Source organism: Callorhinus ursinus, unplaced genomic scaffold, assembly GCF_003265705.2.
Source record: "Callorhinus ursinus isolate GAN/ISIS: 27379988/994484 unplaced genomic scaffold, GSC_fseal_2.0 scaffold2, whole genome shotgun sequence".
In the NCBI taxonomy this organism is placed as follows: Eukaryota; Metazoa; Chordata; class Mammalia; order Carnivora; family Otariidae; genus Callorhinus; species Callorhinus ursinus.
In genome coordinates, this window is record NW_027397064.1 from 17,301,899 (window position 1) to 17,320,564 (window position 18,666).

The 18,666-nt window shown below is 57.1% G+C and overlaps 1 protein-coding gene across 1 annotated transcript; it reads right to left on the reverse strand.

Moving 5' to 3' along the window:
* Positions 1-564: 564 nt before the first annotated feature.
* On the reverse strand, positions 565-12,986 carry WNT10A (Wnt family member 10A). Its single transcript, XM_025886982.2, has 4 exons — positions 12,874-12,986; positions 11,558-11,820; positions 4,473-4,852; positions 565-1,994 (listed from the first exon to the last, which is right to left on the reverse strand). Exons 1-4 carry the CDS (start codon positions 12,984-12,986, stop codon positions 1,497-1,499), a joined length of 1,254 nt encoding a protein of 417 aa, XP_025742767.1. The 3' UTR covers positions 565-1,496.
* Positions 12,987-18,666: the final 5,680 nt, after the last annotated feature.

The window sequence follows — 18,666 nt, forward strand, 5'->3', positions numbered from 1 at the left end:
TTCCTACACTCCAATCACACTGGCCTCTTTGCTGCTCCTCCTGAGGACATCTTTCTCACCACTGAGCTTTTGCATTTGCATGGTCTCTGCCTGGAAAGCCCTTACCCTCAATCTGTGCACAGCTGTCCCCATTGTACCCGTCTCAGCATGAGGAACACAACTCAGAGAGGCCTTCCCAGACCAATGGCTTTATCTAAAGGGGCCACACTCCTACCTACAGGTCTATCAATAAATGAATGGATAAAAAAAGCTGTGGGCTGTGTGTGTGTATATGCACATACACATATACATGCACACTATGGAATATTATGCAGCCGTAACAAAAGATGAGATCTTGCCATTCGCAACCACATGGATGGACCTTGAGGGGATTACATGAAGTGAAATAAGTCAGGCTGGGAAAGACAAATACCAGAGGAGTTTGCTCATATGTGGAATCTAAAAAAATGAAACAAATGAATAAACAAACAAAAAGCAGAATTGGAACTATAAATACAGAGAACAAGCTGATGGTTGCCTGAAGGGGGTACGGGGATAGACAAATGGGTGAAGGGGAGTGGGAGATACAGGCTTCCAGTTACGGAATGAATTAGTCACAGGAATACAAGGCACAGCATAGGGAATAGAATCCCTGGTGGTGTAATAGCATCCTATGGTGACAAATGGTAGCTACACTTGTGAGCAGAGCATAACGTATAGACTTGTCCCATCACTGTGTTGTACACCTGCAACTAATGTACATTGTGTGTCAACTGTACTCAAAAGGGTTTTTTTTTAATGCAAACAAAACATAAAGGGGCCCCACTCCCCACAAATCACTCTACATCCAGCACCGAGCTTTATTTTCTTCATGGCACAGAGCATTGTCTGAGATGAGCTTGTTGGTGTATTTACTTGTTTATTGTCCATCTCCCCCAACCAGAATGTAAACTCCAAGAGGGCAGGTGCTGTGTCTCTCTTATTCACATCTGTATCCCCAGCACCCCTCATCCCCTGCAGAGTGCCAGGCCACAAAGAGTGCAAAATAAATATTTGTTAAATGAATGATGAGGGGCAGGGACCGTTGGGGGAGGACAGCTGAGGCCTCTGCAGAATCCCTTCAGCTCAATTACGTCCATTTCTTCTTTTCTAATCATCCTCCCCACTGCCCTTCGGCTTCCATTCATTCTCTCTCCGGGGGCAGAGGTGAAGGCAGGACAGGGGAGAGGCCCAGAGGCTGCCTGGCTGACACTTGCCCACCCTCGCCCTCAGGTGTGGGGCACTCCCCAGCCCAGCTGAGCTGTCCGAGGCGGGGACAAGGAGCGGGGAGGCGAATGGGTCCTTGGAGCCCACCGAAGTGGGGGGGGGGTAGTCCAGGCAGGACTGGCCCGTCCCCTGATTGCAGATCTGACCCTCGGAGCCGGGAGGTTCCTATCGGATCAGATGGTCTGAGCTCCTGTCCCAGGAGCCTAGGCGACGCGGCCGGGGGGACAGGCTCCGGGAGGGGCGCCTTCGGCTCACTTGCAGACGCTGACCCACTCGGTGATGCGGCACTCCTCGCAGACGACGAAGCAGCACCAGTGGAAGCGGCAGTGGCAGCGCTCGCTGCGCGTCTGCCGCAGGATGTTGTGGCCGCGGCCGCAGCACATGCTGCCGCAGCCATCGGGGCCCGCGCTGCTCTTGTTGCACAGGCGGCCCACGGTGCCCGCCGAGTCCAGGCGCGGCTCGCGCTCGCAGAAGTCGGGCGACTTCTCGAAGTAGACCAGGTCAGCGGGGCTGGCGCGGCGCCGCGGCCCCGGCACGCCCGGGGCGGGCGAGGGGGCCCCCGCGGGGCCGGGCTCCAGCTGGCCGCCGTTGCGGTTGTGCGGCCGGATGAGCGTGGCGCGGTGGAAGCGGCTGCGCAGCAGCGCCCCCACGGCGCGGAACTCCGGCGTCACCTGCCAGCACGTCTTGAGCTGGCAGCTGCCTGACGTGCCGTGGCACTTGCACTTCCGCCGCATGTTCTCCATCACCGCCTGCAGAGGGAGGCACGGCGAGGGGTGACGCCCGCGGCCAGCCCCACGGCCCTCCTCCCAGCGCAGACACTGGCCTTCGAGAATCTCAGAGACTTCTGAAACCGACTCCCATGGAACAGAGGCAAAAGCCGAGGCTCGAAGCGGGGGGGCACGGGGAGGGGGGGCAAGAGCACGGGGGTGGGGGCCGAGAGTAGGGTTGGGGGCGCACAGCTCCTGAGCCCGGCAGTCCGGAGAAGAACTCCGCCCGCTCTTCTGCTGCTCTCCCATCCACCTCCCACCAGGCCAGGTCCTGGGGGAATTCCCTCCTTTCCTCCCCTCCTCTCCTTCCCCAGCAGCTGCAGGGGGCCCTTGGGGCTGGAGGCTCTTGCTTCCTGAGGGGGGATCCCAGATCCTCAGGGAAATTCCCTCTCTTTCCATCCCTCAGGTGGGGGCCAGGAGCAGGGGGTGCTGGCCCCACTATATCCCCTCCCCAAAGCCTCTGGCCTCAATCCAGGCGTGAGTGGGGGCTGCGGGGAGTCTGAGAAAGCCCCTTTCCTCCTCTGGGCCCTGCAGCCCTCTGCAGGGAGCCTAAGGACCGGACAGAAACTGGGGAGACTCCTCTTTCCCCCATTATACTGGCTGGGGCTTATTCTGCCCAATGCTGAATGCCACGGTTCCTCCTAGGGAATAGTGAGCACCAACAGGGGCCAAAGGCTCTACCTGAATACGGAATGGGAACAGTCCCAGAGAACCAGACCCCCTGCGCAGTGAAAGTGAGAAGTCCCCAAACCTGCAAGGGAGGTAGTTACAGGAACACAACCTACCCACCCCCTGTCCAGCTCTCACCCTGCTCTAGAATCTCCTCCCAAAGAATCCCTTGACATTATCCTCACTAGAGAAACCAGAAGCAGTTGGCCACATCTTCCTTTCCCCAACTCCATTCCAGAACACACCGCAGACTGGGAGAGCAGTGCTCTGGGGCCCTCTAGCCTGGGCGGTTAGGGCCACAGGAGAGAGACCCTGCCCTCTGAGTCTTAAAGGGCTCCTCAGCTTGTAGGTGCAGCCTGTGGTGTTGGCACCACAGAGGAACCAGCCCAAGGCCTCCCCTGGCCAACAGCTCCAGAACATTTTCTTCCCACAGGCAGCAGCCATTAATTAACCAGTTTAACAAGGAGGAGGAGGCACTGTTTGGTATGGGCTGGGATAGTATGGAAGCTTGGGAAAAGAGCTGCATGAACAGGGCAGGGCTGGGTGGAAGCTGGATGTGACCTGAGGGTGGATATGCCTCAGTTTACTTCACCTCTAAGTCAGGATGGGAAGAGCTGAATCAGCTCCGAGTCCCTCTGGAAAGAGAAGGTGAACCGCCTGGGTTGAGAGGCCAGGAGCAAGGGGAATGAGGAAGAGCAGGTGCCAGCCAGAGCGAGGGGAAGGCAGAAACAAGGCCCGAAGGCAGGCCAGGCAGAGCCGAGAGAAGGGATGGGGGCTGAACAGCCAGGAAAGGAGGGTGCGGAGCTACCACGAGGGCTAAGGAGGCCTCTTAGTGGTGGCGGTCACATAGTGCAGACAAGGCCACAGAGCGAAAGAGCCCAGGCTCAGTGCTCAGCTGCCTGGTGACGAACCCTGAGGAAGACTGTACCACTTCCTCACCGGTTGCACCACCTTGGGCAAGCTTCTCCATCTCCCTGTACCTCAGTTTCCATATCTGAACATAAGGCTAATACTAGGACCCTCATGGCTAGTTGTAGGGATTAAATAGGCCACTCTGCACTAAGGTGCTCCGGGCAGTGCCTAACACATAGGAAGGACTCCATAAATGCAGGCGATTATTGATTATTCCTTTCCTTCCTTCCTTCCTTTCTTTTTCTTCTTCTTCTTTTTTTTTTATGAATGACCTTTGAGGTAGTATGAACATTCAAAGGTAGGGAGAAAAAGGAGAAAGGCAACCATGCAACCACCACACGGGGCCACGGGGCCCCCCCCCAGGAACCTCCCCTTGCAGGAACCCCTCATTCTGCACAAAAAGCCTGGGAGAGGAGGTAGAGGATCACAGCATAGAACAGCACAGAATAATGGAACATTAGAGCTGGGCTGGGGCAGGGGGACTCGGGGATTGGGTGATCCAGTTCAACTTTCTTGCTTTATAGGGGAGGCGACAGAGTGGCAGAGCAGGGCCAAGGCCCAGGAGGCCCTGACTGCAGCCCAGTGCCCCCTCCACTGCTCACCACAAAATAATGAGAGGAGCAGGCTGCTCAGCAGAGGGGGAGTTGATCCAGGGCAGGGCCCCCGGGGTTTCATCCCTGCATTCCCAGCCTAGTCCAGTGCCTGGCACACAGTAGGTATCCAATGCATGTTTGATGACTGGATTAGGCAGGGGCAATGAGAAAGTTGCTGAGCTAGGGCTAGTGGTGTGGTCCCCAGAGGAGAGGTAGGCCTGGTGGGGGAGGGGAGGAGCCCTAGGCAGAGGGATTTGGAGCAGGCCCAGGCGGGTGGGGCTCTCACCTGCCGCCCAACTCGGTTGTTGTGGAGCCTCATGCGCGCGTGGATGTCTCTGTGAGGCTCCCGGGAGTCCAGAAAGTCCTTAGAGAAGCGCTCCCCGAAGCCCACGTCGGGGCTACAGCCGCCCCACTCCCAGGAGTCCTGCAGGCCCGGGCTGGCAGGGGGCAGGGCTGGGTGTTCCGGGACCCCGTGGCTCAGGCCCTTACCGCGCTGCAGCGCGTCCAGCTGCAGGCGGTGCAGCTTCCTGCGGAAGGCTTCCTCGTCCCCGCGCCGGGAGGCGTCGCAACCGCACGCCCTCAGTTTGCCCAGGGCGCAAGCATTGGACACCGCGTGCACAACCCCGGCGGCGGCGATGGCGTAGGCGAAAGCGCTCTCTCGAAAACCTGAGGGTGGAGATCCAGGACACAGGCTCTGGGGGGCGTCAACGTCTCATCCATCTGCCCTCCCTGCCCACCCTTCTTACCACAAGAGGGAGAAACCGAGGCCCAGTGTTGGGGGAAGGTCTGGTACAAGGACACAGACTCAAAGAGGGGCAGAAATCACCCCCAGAAGTTCGGGGTGCAGGGGGGAGGGGGGAGGGAGGGTTACATCACCCTTAGCAAGCTCAGAATTCGTGTCTACCTCTCTCCTGTTGGACAGAAAGTATCTGGTAAACATTCTTTTGAAGATCAGGGACTTAAGCTATTACCTCTCATGAGATGTTTGCAATTTAAAAATAAGCCTGCAGAAAGAAGGCAAAATTTAACCTAAAAAAATAAATCATTCGTGATGGACTTCCAGGCCCCAGAAGATGCTAATGGGCAGAAGGGTAAGTAAGAGGAGATGCGGTCCTCCTAAAGCTCCCGGCCCCAAGGTTGCCTGCCTGGTGCCACCCCCTTCAGCCCACTACAGAACACTTTCTAATGGCAGTGGGTCTAGGTCAGCTGAAGGGGTTGTTGGAGGAATGCTGGAAGTCAGCCCAGTGCCCTGCAGTAGTGTTGAAAGTTGAGAGGGAAAGGTGAACTAAGGCAGACACCTTCCTTGAGATGCTCGGGGGGCACAAAGACCCTGATGAACCACTCTCAGGGGCACAGGACTTGTCTACACTACTTTTCTCCTCAGTGTTTCCCAGCCTGAGCCATCCTTTGGGAAGGCCCTGGTAGGTCTGGGCCTTCCTGGCAGGGGGAGGTCTGCTTGCAGAGGAAGCTCTGGCTCCTGGACCCACAAGTGGCTTCTGGCTTATTCTGCATCTGACAAGGGACCAGCCAGCAGCATTTTCTGGTACAAGTCTCTGACCAGCCTCTGAAACCAAGAGAGTGTGGGCAGTGGGAGAAGAAGCCAGGAGCAATCATAGCCTGCACATGAAGAGGAGACCTCACCTGTGCCGTAGGCACCTGTTGGGGGAAGCCCAGACCCTGGCAAGAGACTGAAGGCTTGCAGGAGACCAGAGATTCAGAGGAAAAAACTCTGGGTCCTTCCATCCTAGCATCAAAGACTGGGAGGATGTGCTCTGGGAGTTCCCACAGACCTCAGAGAGCCAACCAGGACTGGACCCCAATCCTGCACCCCCCATGCTCACCCTCAGCATCACAGGGTCCTGTCCTCCGGTCCTTACCTAGCCACCCCCCCCAAACAAAAGAGAAAGTGTGCAGTAGTTAAAAGCATGAACTCTGGAGCCAAATTGTCTGGGTTCAAATCTTAGCTCTTCCACTTACTAACTGTTAATAACGACATGACCTTGGCCAAGTGACTTGACCTCTGTGCCTCAGTTTTCTCATCTGTAAAACAAGATTGTTATTATCTGCTTCACTGTTGTCCCAAAAATGGAATTAGTTAGTAAATTTCAAATACTTAGAAGAGCGCCTTACTCATGGTAAGTACTGCACAAACATTAGCTATTTTTTGAAGTTCTTCATGTTCTCTCATTCCATTCACTAGAGTTGCAGTTTCAGGCCATTGGTTCTTGTTTCCCCCAATCATGGACAGAGCCCAGCAGCTCATGACCCACTTTAGGATAAATCACATGGGCCACCAGAAGCCCGAGAAGCAGGCCATCCCTCTCTATCTTCTCTCTCGGCTTGTGGCATCTCAGGACCTTTTCTGTAAGGAGCCCAGCTATTAGCAGACAGGAGGGGATGAGGATTGGCTGGGAGCCTTTTAAGGGGCTGTTGGGAATTGGTGGGAGTTGCAGAGGAGTAGACGCTGACATGGGAGTGGGGCCCAAGGGAAAGGAGGGGAGACCCAAGTCCCTAGGGAACATACCCTGTGTTTATCCCCTGCCTTTTAGCTGTGGAACTCTCAGCACTTCCCCTATTGCTAGGGGGCTCATCAGCCCACTGCTAGGACAAATGGCAATACTCAGACCTTCAGAAGCAGCCCAGGCCTCAGAAATCATCCCCCCCAACACACACACACACACACACACACACACACACACACACACACAGTGGAAAAGGGAGATGCCCAAGGTCACAGGGTTATGCAGCAGACCCAGACCCAGCTCTCTCAGTTCCCAGGCCTGGTAACTTCCTGCTAAAGGACATTTGGCTCTAGGGAAGACATGTTCCTGAGTAAAAAACCCAGGTCATTCAGGTCCCAGTTCCTAAGGCCCTATCTACACATGCCACCAAGAAAGAGCAAGAGCCTGGTCCAGGGGGATGTGCTGGGCCAATCACCATCTTCCAGGCTCTGTTACATTCAGAGGCAGGCCCAGAGGAGTCTGGAAAAATGTAGTTCACAATCTACAGAGAACACCCCTACCTACCACAGGCAGCTAAAGACACCATGCCAGGGCCTCTGGCCACTGTCACAGCCACGTGTAGGGGTGGCCAGGCAGGGCTTGTGTGACCAACCTCTGCTCCTAGCATCCAGGATTCAGAGAAGTCCAGCCTCCTGGGTCTGCCCCCAGCTCCCACTCAGGGCCCCAGTTTCGGTCCTGGCCCCGACTGTCTGGGGCAGACGGCGCTGTGCCATCTGACCAGCTGGAGGGGGAGAGGGGTGGGGCCGTGGCCAGCTGGGCTGCCTGGAGCATGGTGGGGGGGGGGGCTTGTTAAGACGCACAATTAGCCGTCCTGCCTTTGATCTGGGACAGGGACTGCCAGCATCTAAGTGGAGTCAGCTGCTGCTCCAGGCCAGTGGCCAGGATGGGGCTGGGGGAGGAGATTTGGAGGGCAGGGTAGCATGGAGGAGAGGGGATTCAGGAGCCAGTGGGAACCAGGAGGGGTCAGAGAAGCTTGAGCCCCGCCTATCTGAGTCAAAGAGTGAGGCAAGCGGAGAGATCTGGTCTCCATCCCCTCCATGCAAATAATCTGTGCACACTCCTGTGCCTGGGCTGAGAGAGAGAGAGAGAGAGAGAGAGAGAGAGTTGTGTGCATGTGGGAACACTTAGGGGGAACACTGAATGTGGCTACACGTTTGCACAAACAGAGGTAGGTGTTTGTGTGTGTGTGTATACATGTCAGTTTCATTTCTTGGACTACTCCTCCGTTGTACCACTCACTTCTGGACACACCGTGGGAGACCCTGGTGGCTTGGTAGCTTAGGGAGGCAGTATGGCAGGGGGTTGAGAGCGATCTCTAAAGTCAGCTAGGCTGCATTTGAGTCCTGGCTGTATAGCTCCCTTAGAAGCTGCGTGACCAATGGCAAGTTACCCAACCTCTCATTGCTTCACTTGTAAAATGAGGATACTAATAGGAGCCATTGCATGGGGATTGTTTGAGAATATTAAAGTATAGATAAAGTGCTTTAGAACAGTGCCAAGCAAACAGCAAGTACTTAATATGTATTAGCTAATTTATCGGGGGCTATTTGAATAATGGAACTTTAGGAGATCCTGGGATATGATTGCCTGAGGCTCTGTCTCCCTATCTGCGTGCTACCACTCACCCCAAGCCTGGAGGCCTAGGCATAGAACCAGTGCTCCTCAAGGGTGACCGTTAAAGGGAGGTGGGAGAAGAAAAGAGCCAGAAAAGAAAAGAGAACAGAAGCTGGACTCTCAAACTGTGGGCTTCCATTGGGCTGAGAGCCTGGCTGGGCTGCAGGGCCTCATGCCCCCTCTCTTTCCATCCATTCCAGATGGGTCTTGGCCTTGGGAGAGGGCAGTAATAACCTGTGTGGGCGCTCCTAGGACCTGCTGCTTGAATCTCCTACACTTGCCTCCACCAGCCTCTCCCTGGCCCCTCCTCCCTTTCCACTCCATTGCCCCTGTATCCGCATCCCTCCCTGTGAGAGAAGGACGGGTGCTCTAGTTCTCACAATGAGGGGTTCCCTTCTAGATGGGCTGCCCAGCAGGTACTAATTGTCTGGGTGTTCAGAACAAAAAGCTGGGGATATCATTGCCCTGGCCCTTAGGTCAGAGCAGCCCCTGGGTTGGGGACCTTCCCACAACTTTTTTTTTTTTAATTCTAACCCCCCCACCCCCGAGAGGCCTCTCTCCCTGTCCCCTACCCACCTAGGTTCTAGCACCCTGTCATGTCGTCTCCTGGACTGGGTAAAGCCCTATCACATGCCCTGCCTTCCCAAGTTTGTCCACTCCAGGTGTTCAAGCACCCTTCCCTCCTACACTGGAACCTCATCCCTTCACCCAAACCATTTCAGGGGAGATGCCAGGACAATCAGATGGCAGTAACAGCATTAAGGTGGAAGGCCCCAGGGACCACCTCCTCCCAGCAGTCTTTAAATTTTCGACATGGCAGAACGCACCTTTAAGAGAATCCCACTGGGTTGGAAGAGGGGTCAGCACCCTGTATTCCACTTGGGGGAAACGGGTCACCTGACCCCACATGGGACAATTCACAACTTGAAAAGAAGGGAGACTGGGGGGATGGACCTAGTCCAGGGACTAGCTGCCACCAAGAGTGGCCCCGTAGAATTCAAACTTAGCTAGTCCTTGAGGTGATGGGCCAAGGCAGATAACCCCATAGGTGGGTGAAGGGTGAACCCAGATATGGAGTGAGGGAAGGGTTGTAATGGTGGCCGGTGGAGGGAGAAAGTGGCAATTTCTTCCAGAGGCCCAGAGGCCCCTCCGAGGAGGGAGAGGTAGAAAATGGGGTGTCGCAATGCGGGAGCAGAAGCCACCTAGGTAGGACAGTGTTCCAAGGCCAAAGGAAGGAGCCCAGCCCCCCTGCCAGAGCCCAGGAGCGGCTGTCCCGCCCCTTCCCCCCCGCGCTGGGCACCGCCCCGCCCTGGCTAGCCCCGGCAAGTCTCCCCCCTCCACCCCTAACCTTCCCCCCCCCCACCGGGTCCCCCCAGCTCACCTCCCGCTTATTAAACTACAGGTGAACCCGGGAGCGCCTGGCGCTGCGCCAACCCCGCGCGCTTCCACCTCTCCGAACTCACCCCTGAGCTTCAAAGACCCCACGTCCTCCACCGGACCACACGGGCCTCACGCGGGCGAAGTAATCAGGACGCGTGGGTTCACTCTCTCTAGAGGGGACAGGAGGCCCAGAGGGGAAGAGGGGACACCGTGGCCGGGAAGAGGGATGAAGAGCTTGCCTTGCCTTGCCTCACCCGAAGCGGCAGGGGTGAGAACCTCAGCGCCTGTCAACCCCCCCCCCCCCCCCCGCTAGCAGAACCCAAAGCAAGGGCTCCGGCGCCCTCACCGCGCCCCCTCCCCAGCGCTGGAGGGAACCCAGGGCGTCGGGGAGCGCACAGGTCATCTAGAAACCCGGAGTGGGCGCGGGCGCGCGGGGAGAGGCACAGGCCTGGAGAGAGGCACAGGCCCGTCCCGTGGCGTGGGCGAGCGCGGGCGGCCGGGGCGGGGCGGGTAGCCCGGCCGGGGTCCCCCGCAGCCGCCGTCTGCCGGCCGGCGGGGCTCACGCGCGGCGGGGCGGGCGGGGCGGGAGCGCGGGGCAGGGGCGGGATGGCGGGGGGCGCCCCTTGGAGAGCCGCGCGGCTCGGGCCAGGAGCCGTCTGCCGCGGCCCGCGGGGATTAGTTCGCGGCTGCATGCCGCCACACGCGTCGGGCTGGGCTCGGCCGGGTAGAAACAGCGCCCCGGGCGCGCGGGGGAGGGAAGGGGGAGGGCGCGCGGGGGCGGGGCGGGCGGCGTGGGGCTGGGCTGCGGGAGGCTGCGATGGCCCCTGACTTGGGGGCCCCTGGGGATGCAAGGAGGGGTCCTGGTGAAAAGGGAGAGTCCCCGGCTGGCCGAATTCTTTCTGAAATTAGGGTACCTTAGAATCTGACTCTTCCAGAAGCCTCTAGGCCGCAAGGCCACAGGGTATAGGAGTACCCCTCTTCCTCCACTGTCAACTGAGAATTGGACAAGTCCCAAGGAGCCAGGTCCCCACACTGTCCCACTCAAGAAGCTGAGAGGAAAGATAGATAACCCCCATCTTCCCCAAAAGACCTGAGTCAAGGCCTAAGATCTCAGGGCCCGAAGTGGTTGTGAACAGAAAGGAGTGACAAAAGCTCCTGCCATCTCCAGCCCAAGCTACTCTAGGGGTCGTCAGGGTGGGCCCTGGGTCACCCAGAAGACCCAGAGGGAGGACAGGGAGTGGGCTGTGGCTTCTCTGGGCTGTGAAGGGAAGAGGGATTGGCAGAGCTGTCAGGCCTGCTGGGCAGGAGGCATGCACACACCCAGTGCCTCTGATTCAGAGAAGGTTCTCGGGGGCGGCGGGAATGACACAGAGGCTGGTGGTGTACCCTGCCGGGAAGAGCTTCTACAGAAGTACAGACATTTTACCTGCCCGGGCTTCCCTCACCAACACCGTTTGGCAAAAGTCCTTAACGCTGGCTCTGGGCACCTTATCCTAGGCTCTCCATCCTATATGCTGTTTACTATGTAGAGGGTATATTGAGGAAGGTGACAGATGTGGATGTTTCCTGGGCCTGAGATATATAGTGTCAATGACCAGGCAGGATAACCCAGGAGTCAATTATCAGGCATGGAACCTACTACCCTCAGCCCACGCAGCGCAGGCTGGAGACACCTCTGCCCCGTTTGGCCCTCGTGGACTGCCCAAGACCAGAAAGGAGCAGTACGGCTGGTAGATGGGCACCTGTGTGTGTGGGGGGGGTTGCCAGCTTGAGGGAGTGGGTTGGGGATGGTTGGCTTTTGGGGTGGAGGTGTTGGATGGGTGCGCAGAAGGGCAAGGGTGAGGGGGGCAGCTACCTCTGCTGAAGATGGGACTCTCGTAGGGGATCTTGTTGCGAGTCTCCAGACTGGAGCAGTTCCAGCGCTGGTCCCGGAACTGGTGCTGGCACTCATGGATGGCGATCTGGATGCCCTGGATGGCGGAGGCAGCCACGTCAGGGTGGCGCACACACACTTCCATCTGCCTCCTGCTCAGGCCCGGCAATGTCAGGCACACTGTGTTGGCATTGAGCACGGGCTCCGGGGGGAGGCGGAGGCCCAGAATGTCGTTGGGTGCAGACCTGCAGGCGGTGGGGTGTGGGTGTGGGTGAGTGTTTTGGGGAGCTAGGAGGGCCCCACTTAGCAATTTACACTCTGTCCCAAAGGCCATAGTCCCTCTGTTCCAACCTCTTCTTCTAAAGGTTAGGCCTATAGGTAGGTTCCTAAAGCATTCTCCTGTTCTGGGTCCTCTCATCATCATTTCCTCCACCACCACCTGCCCAGCTGCACACCCACACAAGTTAACGTGTAAATGCACACACATCCAAAATACCTCTGCACACAGTATTTCATAAGTACATCCTGAGGCAGAGATGCTCACATAAGTAGCGTTCCCCAGGAGACCACTCCCAACGCATGTTTCAGACAGTCCCATTCACACAGACATACTTCTGCACACATTGAGGGGGCCACACAGACCCAGGAACACTTACACGCATGCACACTTCAGACAGAGGTATACACACAGACACTCACAAGCATGTACATGTGCGCATCTTAACATATATCAATCTGTAAGCTCTCAGTCACACACATGTGCACACACAGACTGCTGTTTACAACATAACTACCAGGGTTCACAAAATTACAGACACACACACACACACACACACACACACACACACACACACTGAGAACCCTTCCAGCTTCAGTGTCTCAGTGACCCCACCTGAACTACTCCCTTCCAGCCCCCCACCCATGCCCCTGCCTGGGAGTGATCTCCAAGATGGAGCAAGGCAGTTTGAGCTTTCTCCTGGGGTGAGGGTGCATGCCCCCAGCCTGGCATGGACTCCAGGTTGGCACTTGTTTCCCCCCCACACACACATACACACACCTCCTCTTCTAGTAGGCCTTCACTTTCCTGGGCACTGCCTTGTCTCCCTAGACTGCCCAGATTCTGTCACCAGTTCAGCCCCCTCCTGTGAGGGCAGTGTCTTTCATTGGGTACCAGCACTTTCCTACGACACTGTCCCTCCCTCCTTCCAGGGTCCCCTGCCCCGACGGGAGCACCAGAGGCCCCCCGTGGCTGGGGGTCCCAGCTCTCCAGGAGGGCGGGGCATACGGTGAGGGCTCACCTGGGCACGGCGGCAGCCAGCAGCAGTAGGAAGAACAGGAGCGCGCAGAGCGCGGGCCGCGGCTGGGGCCGAGGTCGGAGCCGCAGCCAGGGGCAAGGGTGGGTGCTGCCCATGGCGCGCGGGCCGTCACGGGCCAGCAGTGGGGGGCTCACAGCCCGGCGGGACCGGCGGGCCAGGGGCGACGGCGCATGATCCGCGGGGGTCGGGGCGGCTGCGACACACAGCTCCAACTCGGGTCACGGCTCCGGGAGCAGACGGCGCCCGCCTCCCCGCTCCATGGGGCAGCGCCCCCGGGCACCGCCCTCGGGGTGGGGGGGCGGGCGGGCGCACCGGGCACCTCCTGGCACAGGGGTCCAGGGAATTTCCCGAGGCCCCCCTGCGACAACTCCTGGTACCTCTCGAGGGTGGGGGGGGCCCGGAGGTGCTGCGGGCTGGGGGCGAGAGGCTGGGGTGCCGGGGAGCCCCCCAGAGCAGCGCCGCGAGCCTGCACTTCCGAGGGCGTGCGAGGCGGGCGGGGGGGGGGTGGGGGGGGGGGGGGGGCGCCCGGTGCCCGGCCCCCCCCCGCCCAGAGAGTGAGTGACTGTCCCGGCTCGGGGAGCTCTGCCGCCTCCCCTTTCCTCCCCCCAGCCCCCGCCCGAGTGTCTCAGGGCTCTACCCCAGGTGACGTCACGACGGGGGGGTGGAGGCGTGTATGGGTCCTGAGGCCACTGCGTCCGCTCAGGACTCCGGGTGGGAGCGGCGGTGGGAGGGCGGGGGAAGGAGAGGTGTTGGGGGGTCTGTACGCGCGTGCACGTGGAGGTGCCAGTGCCAGGGCGCGCTGGTTTGTGTAAGAAGCTGTGTGTTACTGGGAAGTGTGTGTGTCTGGCCGGGACACAGCTGCCGGGGAGCAGTCCTCCCCAATACACACACCTGCAGGGGCTGGAGGGGAGGGGCTGTCCCCCTCCCCTGCTTGCCTCTCCCACCTCAGGAGGGACTTCCCAGGCTTGGCTGGTGTGGCAGGTGTTGGGGGGTCCTGTAAAGGGGTTTGGCAGCCTCTGGATTTTGCTCTTCTTCCCGGTGTGACCCTAAACAGGTGCCTCGTGCACACTGAACCACCCTCTGCCCCTTTGTGAAATGAGGTTACTGAGGCCCACCTCATCTAGTCAGTGAGCCAATGAAGGTAAAAACGCTGGGACTCCAGTAAATGCTTGTTTGGGAGCAGAGCTCCTTGGGGTGACACACCCTGGGAGAGGGATTAGTGAGTCCTTTAATTCCAAAAGTATGCTTTGGGGGTCATCTTATTTTGTCCCTTTTTATTTCACAAGAAAATAATGAGGCTCAGAGAGGGCCATGACTTACTCAAGGTCACACAGCAAATTAGTCCAAGAGCTAGAACTGAGCCCAGTTCTCTTGACCCTGAGCATAGTAGCAATGGCCCCCACACTGAGAGTTACTTGCCTGGGCCTTCCTGCAGATGCTCCAGATCTTGCCCTTGTCCTGCTACCTGTACTTGGTCCCCTGGGAGCCACCCCAAACCAGGCTCCGAGCTCAGGCCCACTCCTCTCCGGGATTTTCCTCTTGTCCTCCCGTCCCGCTGAACACTGAGCTCATCTCAGTATGGGGTTAGTGTACTAGACCCGGGCAAGGGCCTGAGAAACCAGAGGGCTGGGGAGAGAGGCTCTGTTTCTGGTTCCAACCTGGGCCCTAATAGTGAATCCTGCCCCCACTGTGGCCTTAGCATCCTACTCTGTAAAATGGGCGCAAGTCTTCCACTCTATACACACACCTCCTTCCCAACCTCAGTGTCCTCTCCTGGTTTAAGGACAAACTCTGGGCTCTGAGACAAAAGGGGCCCATTCCTGGAATTGCCCATCCCTGGGGAATTGGAGAGGGGTGGGGCCTTCCCTGTCCCCAGACTGTCAGGTGGTGGGGGCAGCCTGAGCAACAGCAGGCTGACGGCATCCTCCCCCCCTCCTTTCCCCCATCTCTGCCGGCAGCCACTGCAGCTGTCAGGAATTAAGGGCTTGAGGCTGCTGGGGGTGGGGGTGGGGCAATGGGGGGAGCAGTCTGGCTGGACAGCAGGAAAACAGCCGGGGGCAGGAAGCAGTCTGCGTCAGCCAGAGCCTTGTTTGACCCTGGCTGCCCCCTGCCCTCCCCACTCTCCTTTGCCATGCTGCAAGGGCAAGGACAGCTTGGGATTAGAGTTCGGGAAGAGTATGGTGAAGGCTAGGGCAGGACCAGACTTAGCACGGGAAGGAGGCAATGAGCCTGGGCTGAGAGAGGGCACCACCACAGGGACAAGCCAGGCTGGGGAGTCAGGTGCCCATTGGCTGTTGGGGAAACTGAGGCACAGAAGGGATTAGGAAGAGGCCCAAGGTGGGACAGGGAATTCGTTCATGACTTCCTTACTCCCTGGGTAGAGCTCACACTAGCCTTTCCATGCTTGAGGCATCATATGTATTCCCTGGGGTAGTCCATTGTGGGGAATACCGATTCTGGGTCCCATGCAGCTGAATCAGCCCGTCCAGGGGCAAAGCCTAGGGGTCTGCATTTCTAGTTGGTATCTCAAGTGATTTTCATGAGGACCACATCTGCTGAGCTGCTTGAGAGGTCAATTTTTTTTTCCTTTGACCCGCCGAGGGAAGGTTTCTTCATCCCCACCCCCCCACTCTACTGCTCATGAAATATAGAGGTGTAAAAGAGAAGGAGAAGTCCCTTTCTTTGAAAACCCCAGGAGGCAAATAATGATTTTCAAGTCTTGTTTGCACTGGGACATAGTTCTGGCCTGATGTCATGAGGGTCTAAAAGTGCCCAAGCCTGGGGCACTTCTCAGTGCAGGGAGGAGAGGGCATATGTAGGCACAGGAGCTTGACATGTGGGGAGAGGAGGCCCAGAAAGAGTGTCTGCAACTGGCACCCCAGTCCCAAATGACCCCTGCCATGGGCAAGCCCCTATCAGCAGCCCCCAGACCCCACCCTGGCCCTGCCCTGGGCCCTGGCCCTCAGCCCAGCCCCAGCCCCCGCAGCCACCAGCTGAGACCACAATTATAGGGGCCACTGGGGGTGGGGGGAGCACCAAGGATGAAAGGCAGCGCAGAGAATGGTTCCAGCTGTGGCAACTCTGGAGGAGGTTGCAGGGAAGGGAGGGCGAGGGGAGGCACCAGGGTGAGAACAGGTGGGACCCTCACGGCCCCAACCCAGACCAGGCCAGGCTCAGTCCCGAGGTTCTGCAAGAGAAGTCTATCTCGCTGAAGAGGAGAGGGAAGGAGCCCCAGACCAAAAAGGGAGCTCTTTGTCTTATCCTCAGGCCTCAGGGACCAGAGCCCCTCTGTAAGGTAAGGGGATTAACTTGCTGCTTTAGTCACCCAAACTCCTTGTGGGTCATTGGAAGGAGGGGGAAATGAGCCCTTGGCCTCAGGCTGATCATGGGCTTTCCAGTAGCTTCCCCACCATCTGCCTGCATTCTGGCTGTTCCTGATGTGGTCATGCACACATCTGGGGCGCCTCTGTGCTCTTCCCCCAACTCCCCGGTACCACATGTCCCCCACCACTCAGTCAGCAGAGAACCTTCATGGCTCAGACTGTGCCCTGGGCTGAGCTGCTGGGTGAGCAAGGGGGTGGTGGTAAGGGGGCATTTCTGAGCTCTGGGCCTAGCCTTCTCCCAAGGCAATGGTGCAAGAGCGTAGAGCTATCTCTGAGCTTAGAGATGACCAAGATAATGGTCAAAATGGTGCCTCTCAGGACAAGGCTCTGACCCTTCACAGAGGGCATTTCCCAGACTTCTGCTGAGCTTGGTCACAGAAGATGGACCACTAGCATACAACTAGCAGTTTGAAGATCGCAACGCCCTCTTACGATGTCCTAAAAAGCTATCAGGGGCGCCTGGGTGGTTCAGTCATTAAGCATCTGCCTTTAGCTCAGGTCATGATCCCAGGGTCCTGGGATCGAGTCCCACATTGGGCTCTCTGCTCCGCGGGAAGCCTGCTTCTCCCTCTCCCACTCCTCCTGCTTGTGTTCCTGCCCTCACTATGTCTCTCCCTGTCAAATAAATAAATAAAATCTTTAAAAAATAAAAAAAAATAAAAAGCTACCAGGCACCGCCATTTTTGATGGGAAACTGAGGCTCAGAGAGATTAACTGACGTGATCAAGGTCCAGCTAGCAAAGTAAGCCTTTTTTTTCACTGTATCATGCTACTTCCTCTGAATTCCTTTTAACCTGACTGGGGTGGTGTCAGTTCATGCCACTGCCTCAGTTTCCTTCTGTGGCATCATGGAGGAGTCCAGCATCACCCACTCTACCCCACTCACCAGGACCTGGCAATAGAGACCGGGAGGCAAGCGTCCCAGCCCTAGGTCCGGGTCAGCCCCAGAGGTCCCAGACAGTCTGGAACCCTAGCAGCTTGACCCAAGCTGTCCATGGGTCTCCTTGTTTCCTTTCATCCTACCCTCTCCTGCCCACGGCTCTCTGAGCTCCCCAGATGTCTTGCAGGTCCTGTCTGTTAGGCCCAGTTAATAGGGACGCTGGGCTCTGTGCACCCTCTTGTGGTCTCTGAGAGAAGTGCAGGATTTATTTATTTATTTATTTATTTATTTATTTATTTATTTATTTATTTAGCGTATTGAACCCAGCTCTGGGGAAGGCTGAGCTGTGAATATATATAAACCCCACCCTTAGGGAGCTTCCTTTCTCCTCCATGTGATGCCACGATGCCAATTCCACTCTCCCCCTTGGTAAGTTATCCAAACCCCCTTGAGTAGAGAGGTTCTGAGTCCAGATTCTCCATGACACTTCCCTGAAGCCCGGACCTTTGATCTAAGAGGGCCAGGAGGAGGCAGGAAGGAAAAGTCAGACGCCCTTTCCTTCCCACTGCCGCCTGATAGCCCCTCTCCATACATGCCTCACTCTGGGGTCCCGACGTGATTCTCGAAGGCTGAACCAGGCTAGGTCAAGAGGTGGATGTGGAGCCTTTGTGGGGAGGGAGGACAGATGCACTAGAAGGCATGGTTAAGGTCTGTTACATCCAGGATGAGTTCCCCTTCCTTGTTTCATTTGAAAAACTCTCCTCTCCTCCCTGTGCCCCCAATACCTGTGGTCTTGGGTGGGTGGGTGGGGAGAGCACCAGTCCCAGTCACAGTAATACATCTTCCTGGATGGTTATTGGTTTGGGGATGGGCAAGTGACCCACACTGACCAAATCAGGGTCTTCCTTAAGACTTTTGCTGGGAAAGCCATTCCTTTTTAGACCAGCTCTAAGAATGTGGGCATCGGGCTGACATATAAAGTCTACCTGCAGCAGGAGGTAATGAGGACAGTATGAAAAGAAGAGCAGAGATAAGCTAGAAACTATAGATGTGAGGATGGTGATGAGGGAAGAAGGCAGGGGAGAAAGACCTGGGACATTGTTTGGGCCACTGGGTTCAGTCGTGCTTGAATTCAGTCTTACCTCTGGACTTTCCAGGTAATTAATTCTCTTTTTAATTATTTTTCCAATAATTCATTCCTTTGGCCTAAGCTAGTTTGAGTTGGGTACCTTCATTTGCAACTAGGGTCTGCCCTGAGAGTATCAGCTCTCTATCCCCACTCCCACAGTAACTGCCATTTATTACATATAAGCTTGACATAATTATTGTGCCAAATGTTGTGCTAAGTGCTTTTCATATCTCAAAAAAATTCCTCCCCACGATTCTATGATGATGTGAATGGGTTATGACGGTGTTGCCACTTTCCCATTGAGAGACAGAATCTATTTGCCCTTCCCTTGAATTTTGGCTGGTTCTGTGACTTGTGTCAACCAATAGCGAGTGACAGCAGTG

Bases quoted from the DNA above. Each gene is read 5' to 3' on its own strand.
- WNT10A (XM_025886982.2), bottom strand. From the start codon at position 12,986: ATGGGCAGCACCCACCCTTGCCCCTGGCTGCGGCTCCGACCTCGGCCC. The intron at 11,821-12,873 runs GTGAGCCCTCAC...CACCGCCTGCAG, and splicing joins CTGGCTGCCGCCGTGCCCAG to GTCTGCACCCAACGACATTC. The intron at 4,853-11,557 runs GTAGCTGCCCCC...CTCCACCCTCAG, and splicing joins GAGTCCCATCTTCAGCAGAG to GTTTTCGAGAGAGCGCTTTC.